Source organism: Tetrahymena thermophila (assembly GCF_000189635.1).
Source record: "Tetrahymena thermophila SB210 genomic scaffold scf_8254776, whole genome shotgun sequence".
Taxonomy (NCBI): domain Eukaryota; phylum Ciliophora; class Oligohymenophorea; order Hymenostomatida; family Tetrahymenidae; genus Tetrahymena; species Tetrahymena thermophila.
The window spans coordinates 348,305-361,357 of record NW_002476534.1 but is presented as its reverse complement, the minus strand read 5'-3'; the positions used below and the strand labels follow the sequence as shown (position 1 = coordinate 361,357).

At 23.4% G+C, this 13,053-nt stretch overlaps 3 protein-coding genes across 3 annotated transcripts; 1 reads left to right on the top strand and 2 right to left on the bottom strand. All coding sequences in view use genetic code 6, as the record gives it.

The window, feature by feature from the left end:
- Positions 1-501: 501 nt before the first annotated feature.
- TTHERM_00160830 (hypothetical protein) lies at positions 502-3,708 on the bottom strand (the record flags this gene model as incomplete). The annotated part of the gene is made up of 1 exon (XM_001009813.3): positions 502-3,708. The coding sequence occupies one exon, from the start codon at positions 3,706-3,708 to the stop codon at positions 502-504; it is 3,207 nt and encodes a 1,068-aa protein (XP_001009813.1).
- A 2,996-nt stretch (positions 3,709-6,704) lies between these two features.
- TTHERM_00160840 (hypothetical protein) lies at positions 6,705-7,580 on the bottom strand (the record flags this gene model as incomplete). Its single annotated transcript, XM_001009814.3, has 1 exon — positions 6,705-7,580. One exon carries the CDS (start codon positions 7,578-7,580, stop codon positions 6,705-6,707), a length of 876 nt encoding a protein of 291 aa, XP_001009814.1.
- A 519-nt stretch (positions 7,581-8,099) lies between these two features.
- Positions 8,100-12,292, top strand: TTHERM_00160850 (zinc finger, C2H2 type family protein; the record flags this gene model as incomplete). Its single annotated transcript, XM_001009815.3, has 8 exons — positions 8,100-8,216; positions 8,321-8,389; positions 8,513-8,596; positions 8,703-8,996; positions 9,058-9,725; positions 10,101-10,650; positions 10,703-11,618; positions 11,673-12,292. 8 exons carry the CDS (start codon positions 8,100-8,102, stop codon positions 12,290-12,292), a joined length of 3,318 nt encoding a protein of 1,105 aa, XP_001009815.2.
- Between the last annotated feature and the right edge of the window lie 761 nt (positions 12,293-13,053).

The window sequence follows — 13,053 nt, the reverse complement described above, 5'->3', positions numbered from 1 at the left end:
TCAATGTTTATATATATTTTATTACCTATTGAAAATATTCATTCCTAATTATTTTAAATTTGACTAAGAACCTAAGTTTTTTTTTGTTTTGATTTCATACCTAATAATTATATTTTTTATTTTGAAATGTAAATTTGATTAATAACCTTTTATAAAATTTGTTTTTAATTTGATCAGAATTATTTTTGATTCATAAAATTTAATTTAATGATTTAAATGATCAATTTGTGCAAGTTAGAAATATTTAAAAAGTTAATATTTAGGAATTTAATTCACAGAAATAAAATTGCTCTAAAATGTATTTTTTAAATCTATTAAACAAGTATTAAATATTTTTTAAAAATTTTAATGAAGCAAAAAAATACTTTTAAGTGTGAAGTAGATAGATAAATGTTATACAAATACCTAAAAATATAGAAACAAATCAATAAATTTTAGTTTTTTTTAAAGTAGGATTTATATAAGTAAGAGAAGACAAAATTTTTAGGAAAATATTATTGTTCATTTTTTAAGTTTTTTTGTTGAAGAATGTAATTCTTCTAATTCGTTAGCATATGTTTCACACAGAACTAAAACTTGTTCATATGGGTGGTTTTTAGCTAATTCTTTGATATTTTTTTGAAGGGAAACTTGAGATATTGCTGGATTTTCATGTTCGTATGTAATAATTCCTATTGGTTTAACTGTAGATTGAAGTACTTTTTTCACACGAGGAGGTACATTTAGGTCAAATAGCTTTGGCATAAGCATGCTTTATGTCATCTCTTCACCATCTATATTTTCTTCTTAGTCCATTTCATCTTTTTCAGGCATTATTCTTTTGGCTACATAGAGTTTCTTAGCCACGAGCTAAATGTCTTAAAGCTTGTTAATTTTGAGGTTAGCTGCATTTATAGTTAAGTTTTAAACAACAATTGGTTTTTGGTTAAGCTTTTCAATAAAGTATTAGTCAGTAATTATTTATAAACCTTGTAATTAAGGTATAACTCTTAAGAATTTTTTGAAAACAGCCATTAAGTTTTCAAGGGACACTTAATGGTTATTTAAGAAGCTTAATTTTATTAAAGTAAAAGGTTTTTACTCTTGTTAGTTTACTTATAGACTACTAAGAACAGTTTCTATGAGTTATAAAACCTAATCAGGTTAGAAGCAGCAGTAATTAAAATCAAGATTAAGAGAAACAAGCTCATTGTGTTAAATTAAGAAAGGCTTAAATTGTTCTTCAAAGAGTTCAGGTGTAAGACCATAGTTGTAATAGAAATTTATAGCTGCGTGTGTGAAAGAATAGGGGTTTTGTTTAAGCAAGTTAAGCAAGTAAGTAAATTTAATTCTGTACATTTCTTTGTCAAGAATGTTTTCACCTAAATGGTGAAGGAAGAGTCTAGAATATGAATCAGTTATTCTAAGTAAATTGGAGAGTTCAAAATCGTATTTGACTGTCAAATGAGGAATGTGGGAAACAGAAAGGTAGAGGCAAATAAACTCAACTTCAGAAATATTTGAGTTTTAGAGATTGAAATGCAACCTTTTAACGCTATTTTTTAAGCACTAAAGCTCATTGAAAAAGCTTTTAATGATTTTATAAGGTAGTTTGTAGTTGTTTGACATATCAAGAGTTAAATCGATTGTGTTCTTGAAGAAGTTTATTGCTTTTTGAATATCTACAAGCTAGAAAGGAGATATGTCTAAATAAGAAATAGACAAATAAACCTTGCTATAAGAAAGATTATGTTCATAAATGACTTGGTCAAAGTTTGTGATAAATTTCACATGATTGACATGTTTCAAGTAAGAAATGAAGTGGAAAGCATTATACTGTTCATATTATCTAAGTATTTGATTACTCTTGTCAAAAATTAATGTTAAGCTGTTGAGCTTCTTGAAATTTTGTGCTTTGAACATTTAGAAAAATCCTTCCTAAATTGCATGATTGCCTTCCAAATTTATTTCTAAGGTTTCAAGGAAATTGTTACCAAACACACCTACTAGTTATTCTCCCTCATTAGAATTTGTTTCAAGCAAACCGGTAACAAAACTGTGAACGTTTACTTCAGCTAAATTGCAATTTTTAAAGCTAATTTTGATGTTCTTTAATTTTGCAAAAATATGGCCTATTTCTTTTAATATTTGTTCATTCTGAAGAGTAGGAATTTAGTGAATTGGGGTAACGGCTTTTATTTGATGAGGCATGGTGTACAGCTAGCTCTATCTACGATGGACAGTACGGCGCTTATTTGGATTGCGTATTAAACTTGCATCTTCGGTGGCAGTAGATAGATAAGTATTTTCATTTAATTTGAATGATAAATGTGTTGTTTAGAACTCAATCAGGTGACGATTTAATTTTTGCAAATCACGAACTGAGATTTAAAAGTTTGAATAATCGATAGGGATGTATTGCTCTTGCTTATAGTATATGAGCTAATCGTTAGGAGAGAAGTTTATTTCTACTCTGGGAATGTAAGCAAGGTTGAACAAAGAGTAGTTAATCATTTATTTAGTATTTCTACTTCTTGCAAAGTTCAATATTAAATTTTGTAAATTTCTAAGCTTAATGTATTTGACAGCACCTAGTGTTTCCTCATTGAAATTATTAGCATTTGAGAAGCTCAGCTTGAGTTGTTTCAAAGAATCATTTTAAGATTCAAAGAGTACGCAATCAGTGAGCTAGACTTCATCATCTTCAAAGATAATGTCAATATTAGTGTATTTATTGTTAGCAAACTTATCACGTAGAATGTTACGGAAGTTCATTTCATTACGTAAGAAGGTGATTGAAAAAGTCTTTTCTTGAACTTCTCCTTATAGTTCTCTGAGCTACTTTTCTCTAAGTAAACGCAATTATTCCTTTTTTTATTCTAATTCTTGTATTTCTTCTAAAGTTTTATTTTAATTTCTAACCTCTTCCATAGCATTAATCATCTTAAGTAATTCTTCTTGTTCACCGAAACCATCAACTGGTTTTTAGCGAAGACCTCCAACCTATCTAGGATTCATAGGAGTCTCAATGCCTTCATATACTTCATCGATTTCATTAAGGTCATTAAGAGATTTGATTGAATTTTCCTGATCCTGTGACTCCATTGTGCTGTTTCCAAGGATGCTATTTTATCCAGATCCACACAAATTAGTATCAGAATAAACTTTTGGTTGGTTAACCTATTAAGGTTTAATAAGCTTTACATTTTTTTGATTCTAAGAAAATTCTATTTTAGCCTTCTAATCCTCAATGAAGCCTTCTATTTTATTGATTTCGCTCAACGATTTTTACTTCAATTAAATTGGATCAATTTTATTGGCACTGCTAGCTCTGTTCTTAGTGAGACCATCATTTCCATCAGATATTTTTTAGACTTGAGCATTACCTTTTACTTAAATAGGAGCTTTGTTATTAATTGTCTTTACAGGTGATATATTTAAGCCGTTTGACTTTTAGGAGCTACTACTTAATTCTCTGCTGTTTCCTCCTGAGACAGAATTGACTTTTAATACGTGCAAATTTCTCTACTAAGGAGGCTTAAGTCCTAAAGGATTACCCTTAACAGTAGTAGGAGCCCAATTGAATTCAGTAGTAGATAAAGATTTTGAGGTTGAGGTAGGCTAAATTACCTTGGCCTTATTGATAACTTAAGCCTTGCCATTAGACACATTCATATTAGTGAGTGTTTATCTTTCAATACTTTGTGATTTGATAACTCTTCTATTCATTTTGGTAGGATTTTAGAGCTTGTTTGAGTTAATTTGTTTTTAATATTATCAATGAATTAAATTATGATGTTATTTATTTATTGTTTAATTTAATAGAAGGTATGATTCTACTTTTATTAATTTACTTTTTTGAGTTATGAATGATATGAATAATAGTACCTATCTATTTTTTATCTTTGCTATCTAAATTAATTATTTCTTTGGTTAATTAAATTATTTATATATTTATTAATTAGCAAAGTCTGTTTAACCTTTGGATTTTTTGGTTCAGCGATTGACTGCTAATTCAGCATAAATCAAATCAAAATACTACTTGATTAATAATTGATTTTATGTCATTTTCATTATAAAATTGCTACTATTTAACTCAAATCTTATTTTACTTTTCTATATACTGACCTTGTATTTAAAATAGTAAAACAAATTTAAATCTCCTTAAATTTTCTAGATATTAATCCTGATAACATTTTCATCCTGATAAGCACAAATAAAATTATTTTTGGCTACAATTTATAAAGCTCATCATAACATTTATAAATAATTATCTATCACTTATCATATAATAAATAATTATATTAATAATCTCCTTCTAAACGGAGTCTCACTTAGCGTTGATAAATAAATAAATTATTGCACACACAACTCATACACTGGACTAAAAAAATTATTAAAATTTTATTTAATAGAACATAAATAATATATAATAATTATTTGATAATTGAAATTCAAGCATTTATAATAATAATTTAAAGGCTAAGGACTTTTGATAGGGATGCTATAAGTACCCAGCAAGGATGAATTCAATATAAATAAATAAATATTAGCAACAATAAAACTAATTCATAAAATAATATCAAAGCAAGATTTTCAAATGAAGCATCTCTCTTTTTAGATGTTGGACATTAAGAATTTTATAAATATTTTTTAAGAAATTGCTACTTAATTCAAGTGTGCATTTAAAAATACCAAAAAAATATCAATATAAATAGAATAATATTGACAATTCCAAGTAAACAAAAAGTCTAAAGACGAAAAGACAATTTTTGAAAAAGTTCATAAAAAATGCCAATAGTTTAAAAATGAATTTAAAAAATGCATAGATTTCATTTAAAATATAAAATATTTAGGTTTTAACATAAATTCAAGCAATATACTAAAAAAATTGAAAAGAATTTTCCTCAATATCTTTTCTAAATTTACTCTATTCTTTATATAAAAGTGAATAGTATTCTTTGAAAATTTAAAAAAGGAAGATTCTCTTTAATTAAATTTATGCTAATTAATAAGTTTAATTAGATATTATGAAATTTTATAATATATTTCAAAAAAAAAAACAATAGAAATATTTTACATCTTGAAACATTTATTGTAATATTTATTTTTAAAAATAAATAAAGCAATTTTTCTAAATATAATAATCCTTTATTCATTATTAGTGAAACAATAAATCAATTTTTTAAGTTCAGTGCAAAAAATAAGCAAATTGACTAACTAAAATTCAATTTTTTTATTTATATAAATATCTTCTTTTCTAAAAAAACCAATAAAAAAAATAATTAATAATGTAGATATGGAATCGAAAGTATTGATATCATCAAAATTTTCCATTCATTTTTATGATTTAGATGTTTGATTCACACATTACCTATAGAATAATGTATGAAAGATTACACTGTTGGTTGAGATATTTATGAAAAAAAAAACTATCCTAAAAAAATGTTTAAGTTTCAATGTAGTATAAAATGTTGAAAGTAATTTGTGGAAGTCAGATAAATATTATAAGCTGTTTATTTTTTTAAATAAATATGATAAAATGTATAGTTTTTTACTCCATAAGAATTAATTTAAATAATTAACAGATTAAAAACAACAAACTTTTACTAAAAAATACTAAAAATAAAATTAACATCAAAATTACCAAAATAATATTGATATTATTCTAGATATTTTTTATTTTATTAATTTTTATTAAATTAAAAAAAAAATAAATTCACCTTTATTTTTAATTAGATTATTTTATATTAAGGATTCTATCTTTTTCTTATTAATTTTTAGATATAATAATCTTAAAATCAGAGTTAATTTTACTATTTTTTTCAAATTTCTTGAAAAGTAATTAAATTTAAATGTAGATTCTTTATTTGTTTATTAAAAATATTTCATGGTAAACATTTTTTATTTTTGATGTGATAATATAAAATAAAAAGAGGGCTACAAAAATATAAATTATTCATTGAAAACTCAAAACTTCAAACTTAAATGAAATAATCCCTAATACAAATTTCATTATTTATATAACTAACCTCCTATCCTAAAATAATTTTAAATATTTATTTGATGTCAAACAAATCTTTTTTTACAAAGTGATTTTTTTATTACTTCTATCTTTTAATTTCTTCTTACTAAAATTAATAATATAAAAACGATCTTTGGAAATAATTTTCTGACTAACTTTTCAAATAAATAAATTGGAATAATTTGTTTCTTGAGTTGGTTTTGAGATTGTTTAATAAGAAAAATTATAAATGTAATTTGTAAATTGGCTTAGACTTTAATTTATATTGTTGATATTAGAAAAGATAAAATGAATATTCTTCTTGTAGGTTTTTTTTATTTTGTGAAAAAAGAGGGCGAAAATCTATTTTCAGAGTTGATGAATAAATAAATAAATAAATAAATAAATAGCAGATTTATAAATTAATTTTTATTATTTTAGAAACTAAAATATTACTCATGCTAATCCTTATTATTTATTAAGTGAAGAAACAATTTAGGAAATATTATAATTTATAAATATTTGTTAGTATTTTTTTAATTTGAATGTTAAATGAATGAAAATAAATAAAAAAAAATCTAATAAATTAATTTTTTAAAGTAAATGAAAGAAGGAAGATGTTTAAAATAAAATATAAGTTAATAATTTATTTAATAAAATGAAATTATCATTATACAATTAATTAAATATATTTATATCGGTAAAATATACTTGCTTGCTTTCACTTTAAATTAAATAATAGTGAATTTTGGCATTTGATTGGATCACCATCAATATGTGATATAGTAAGCTTTGTTAAGTTTTCTGATAAAAATTTCTTTTCTCTTTTTATTTCTTCTGCTTTCTAATCATTTTAATTCTCAAAAAGGAGACTATTTAAATGCTTAAATTTCATCTTACCAAATAGATCATAAAATTAATTTTCAACTTTTTCCAATTTTGTTGATTTATCTAATTAGCAAATAATTTAATCCAAAAGAAAATTTAAATTTCTCAAAAGAGATTTAATATAATCTTTTCTTTCTTATTCAATTTTTTTTAATATCAAGTTTTCATTTGATCTAATCTCATTTTAATTATTTATTTTCACATGAGATATTTATTTTTAAATTATTTTCATGAAATCGTCATTTTTACACTCATTAATGGTTTTTAATTTGTTATGAAGTTTTTCAAAGTTCTGACATGAGTTAAATAAAAGCTTTCTTTCATCTTCAGATTTGGTCTATTTATTCAAGAAAATCAATGCAATAGCATAAAATTTATACATTTTACAAAAGTAAAATATCTTAGTATCATGCATAATTTTGGACATGCAGCTTACACCAATTGAAGAGTTTAATTCTTTTATTTTTTGTTAATGATTACTTCCTTTGAATTATATTGATTCATATGTTTCATCATTTGCATAGTTTTAGTTGAGTTGATTACTATTCTTGTCATTATTATTTTATTCTACTATTAATATGCCTTAATGAATCATATGATCGAATGACTCAAAATCGCCTATTATACCTTACACTGAATTTCCAAAAGAGTCATAATACTAACTATCAGACTCAGATCCTGAAGTTTCTGTTGTGGTATTTCCTTCCATTTTAATTGTTTATGTATTGATTTCACTAACTTATTTTATTTCTGTTAATTTTTCAATTTACTTTTTAATTATGCCAATATATTATTTAATTATTATTTCTTTTTGTAAATATTTAATAAAACCAGGTCTTTGAAAATTTTTTAAGCTCCTAAACAAAAAATTGCAATTTGATAGCTCTCTTTTCACTTTAGGTGTTTATTTCAAATGGTTTTCATCTTCCGAAAGAAAATTTTAAATTCTATTTCATTCTACCTTCAATAAGTCTACAAATATTATTAAAATAGAAACTGATTTAAGAAATATTTTAATCAATTCAAAATAAAACCAATAAGCATGTAATAAATTTATCAATTAATTAATAAATTTTTAAAATACAAATTAACAAAAAAAATTAATTTTTTTATTGTTTATAAAATATTGATTTATTATTTATATTATTGCTAATTTATTTCTACTAATTTTTTATAAATTTTAAAACATAATAATAAGCTATTTTTACCATTCATTTTTAATATTAAAATGAATTAAAATGCAAATGAATCACCTAAAAACTAAATGAAAAATGAAGAATAAAATTTCAAAAATTAAAATTTGATATAAAATACCACTTTACCTTAACCAAGAAACTCTATCTATGTAAATCAAGCTTAATTTTATAGAATTTTTCTTACTATTTTACCTAAATTATTGCAATTTATTTTTGTGATTATCTGTATTTATTATTTCAAACTTTTAAAAAGAAATGCAGTACCTTATATAAAATGACAGAAACACTAAAGGCAGCTTCAAAATCATTAAAGGATGGTAAGGTAAACAAAAAGAACAAATGATTCATTTGTTATCTTTTGTTAGAAAGATAAATCAATGAATTCTTTGACTAGAACTGAATTACTTTTTATTCTACTTTAATATTTACTTTTTAAAATAAAAAGTTTATATTTGACAACATAGTGAACTTTGGTTTCATCTAAAAGTTTTTTGGAGAAAACATAGAGGATGAAAATATGGCTGTTTAGGTATTTATTGAATTTGATTTATAACTCAATCTCATTTTAAAAAAATGATGACATAGTTCAGATTTTTTAGATATTATTAATGTTAATAAACTATATAAAAAAATAGCTTTGTAGATAAATGGGATGCGAGGAATTTAAAAAAGGAGTTTGCATAATGAAACAAGGTGATGAGTCTAATGATAAACTGTATGTAATCATTAAAGGAAAGGTAGGAATAGTTATAGCAAAGGATACTAATATTTTTAAGAAGGTTAAATTGTCAGAGAGAAGAGAAAGGACAATAAGCTTAGATTTAGATTATTAAGATATTTAATAAGTGGTTGACCTATACGGTACAAAAGTCAATGAGCTCTCAAAAGGAGACGGGTTTGGAGAAAAAGCTTTGCTTCTAAAGCCTTAAGTAATATTAAAATATTTTGATAATAAATATGAATTTTTTAAACTAAAAATATCATCACTAGGATGCAAAAAGAAATGCTACTATTATAGCTTTAGAAGATACTACTTGTATTACTGTATTGAGAAATGATTTTTTAAAAATATTAGAAAATTTTAATAAAGAAAATTAACTTAAAGAGCAGCTTCTATACGCTTAAATGCCTTTTTTAAAATTAATAACATCTACAAGTACAAAAGAAGCTTTGATGCTTTATTTTAAGAACCAGTCAACTACTAGGGGGAAGTGTTTAACTGAGGAAGGTAAGCAAGGTGAAGATATATTTATTTTATAGTAAGGTAAAGTAGTCATAGAAAAAAAATTTAAGAACTGTAATAATATTTACTATTCTGAGTATTAATCAGTTAAGCTTACAGAAATCTCTGAACCAACTTTTTTGGGTGAGGAAATACTTTTTATTGACTAAGAAATACAGGAAGTATTAAGTAGCAGTAATAATAATAAACGTGGCAAAAACCGTCAAAAAAATTTAAGTAATAGTGACTTAGAAAATCAAAAAAACTTATCTCAATCAACTGAAGATCTCACTCAATAAAGCTATAAGTATACTATAAGAGTAGATTCATTATTGTGTAAATTCCTAATCATTTCAAAGCATTTCTTTTTAACTAAGTTTCCAAAAGAAATTCTTTTAGAAATAAAGTAAAATTATATCAAAAAAGAGTAAATAAGGTAAAAATATTTTTTATAAATCAAGAGAGCAATTAAAAGTTTATTTTTAAATTACAATAATTTTTTTTATTCAAAATTTAACAATAATAGATCATTAATTAATAAAATTTAAATACAATTATGTAATTATGACTAAATATTTCAATTTAAAAAATATATACCATAAAAATTTTAACCTCTCTCTTCACAGTTAGCAAAAATAAAGGAGAGGTTGAGTGATATGATAAAATAAATGTTTTTATTTGTTTTTTTAATTAAATTTTATTGTACTATGAAATAAAGTATATAGTTTTATGATTTAAGAGTTTATAACATTAAAGATAATCAAATTTAAAAATATTTTAAATTTATATGATGAAAATTTATTTTTATTAGATAAAAGGTTTTTAATTAGATGAAGGACCATAAAGCAGCAATTTCAAATATTGCTAAGTATAACATTGAACCAACATTCCATATGATGAATGCCATATCTAACAAAGATATTTTTTCTTAAATGTAACCTTAAATGATTGAAAGTTACAATAAAACACTTCTTAAAAAGTAAGAAATTATAGAGAGTAATATTCATAAATAAAAAATTGATAATATCGAAGAAGAATTCAGAAGTGTTTATAGGCCAGATTAAGAGAAAAAAACTGAAATTATCGAAAAGAAAAAGGTGCTCTTATAATAAAAATTAAAGTAATAAAATCGTTAAAAATCAGAAGAGAAATAGCACAGAGACTCATTAAACCAAAGACCCCAAAGCAATCCATCGTCTTAACGTTCTAGTCCTTTATAGTCTCCAAGAAGCAATAGAAGTCCAAGATATAGCACCACCTCTCAAGAAGAAAGAATAAAAAAAAGAGTATTATCAAGCCATTCAAAAAATGAAAGTGTGTTGACAGAATGCTAAACACCTTTGGAGAAACTAAAATAGAAAGTAGAAAATTTTCAATTTACAATAAATTTAATTTGAATACATAAATTATTAGAAAAATAATGATGGATCACTTAACATTGTAGAACTAGCTTAAAATTTGAAATATAACAAAATTTAAATTGATGAGGTATCTGTTACAGACATAATGGGAGAAAACTACGATATCTATGAAAATCTTGAGGCTAGTAGATTACTTACAATAAAATCTTAACAGTCAAAAGAAAAGTAAATGCAAATAGAGCAGTTGAAAGAAGAGTACGAGACTAAAAAGGTTCAGCAAATTTTTCAAAAGATCTAAAAAGGAGAAGTTTAGAATTTAGATTTAGGTTATTTGAATTCTTTTAAAAAGTAACAACATTACAAGCTTGTTCAGCTAGGAAAATTGAAAGTAGAAACAAAAAGCAATATCAAAAATACAATAAATTCTTTGAAACTAAGTTAGGATTTAAAATAAAAGATAATTAAGATGAAAAATAAACAAAAAGAAGATCTCCAGCAGGAAACATCTAATCTAATTTAGAATATGTCCTACTTAACACCTTCAAGTTAGTTGACAAAAAAATATTAAAACTTTTTATTTTCATCAGATGTTTCTAATTGTGACAACTTTTCAGAATATATAAGCAGCATTAACAAATCCAATCGTCAATTATCAAGTGCATTTTCAAACAAAAGCAGGATTAGCTATTCCCCATAGCAAAATTCAAACAGAAGTTCCTTTACATTAGCAGTATTCAATCATTTATCAGATAGTTAAAAAGATTCAGTTAAAACAAGTGAAACACCTAGATAAAATTAGCCTGACTTAGAAGGGTTAAATCAGCTGATAAATAGCTCTCTAAATAAAGCAAAGACACTGAATTCAGTATTACAAAATCCTAAAATACAATTTTCCGCATATCCAAGGACATCAATATTTTCTAGGGATTTAAAATCGAGATAAGTTATAAGAGCTTAATCATAATCGAGTAAATTATCATTATATAAAAAGCTAATCTTAACTATTATTTTAAAATTTTCAGGTATCAAAAGGCCAGCAACTTCTATAAATTAGAAAGATTCTTTAAACACTATTTTAACCAAAGACACTATGCTTGAAAGCCCAACTCGAACTGAAGAATATAGTTTATTCTTTTAAACAAATACGTCTAATTAGAATTATAAAAACACTGAAGAGTCTATCAATAACACACAATAATCTCCTTTTCTTATCAAAACAAATAGCTCAAATTCACACCGTTTTACCTTTGAAAATATGGGGTTATTTAAAGGCGATAAAATTAACAACTAGCAATCACAGGGTGGCTATTTTTAACCATAGCTTAAACATACCCGTTAAGTCTCTTGTTTAACACAGATTGGATAGTCGAGCCCATCTTAATAAAATTTTTATACTACAACTATAAAAGAAAAGGAATAAAAAATAGCATAATCTCCAACTATACTCAATAAAAAAAGATTGCCATTAACTTAAAGCAGTTAATTTAAGCATAATGACTTTTTAGCTTTGAAATTTAAGTAAAGATAATAGCTACATCGCAGTCACGAATAATTAAAGAAAAATTAATAGCTTATTAACTAAAATTCTAACAGTAGTAAAATTAACCAATTACAAAACGAATACATATTAATTACTAAATGACTTATTAAATCTTTTAATGATTAAAACAAGAGTGAAACAAAGACCTTAATAAAATTTTTTGCTAAATTTTAATGATTTAAATTAAAAAAATATTTTCTTTTGATTGATTTTTTTTTAAAAATATTTTTCAAAATTTATATTTCTCATTTAAAAATAAATATCCTATTTTCTTAAATGTGTATTAAATAATTACTTTTACTTTTTATATAATTTGCTACTTTTCTTTTATTTCATTTTTTAAGATTTCAATACAAATATTTTAACTAATATAACTTTGTATTTTGTTAAAGATTGATTAAAAAAATTTAAAATAGTGTAGAAAAATTAATATACTTTGAAATTTAAATTTATTATAAAGTTTAGGACAAATATTTTTAGCATACCTACCTATATTTATACAAATACTAATTTTTATAGAAAGTTATTTTCATAATTTTTATCATCTTAAAAATATTTATTTGTCTTTAATTCCAATTAATTACTAAAATATATATGAGCTTTCATTTTTGTTTTAAATTAAAATTTTATTATGGCTATTAAAATTTAATAAAATATTTCTTACATATTATTTTACTTAAGTTTTTAATACTTTTACTGACCTTTTAATAAATCTTAATTGGACTATTCATTCATGCTTTTATGCTTTATAAATATCTATTTTAGGAAATTAAGTACTGACCACTAATTTATTGATTACTAATATATGGATAATATTAGATATAACAAAGATAATTTACCAATTGCTAACTAATACCCTATAT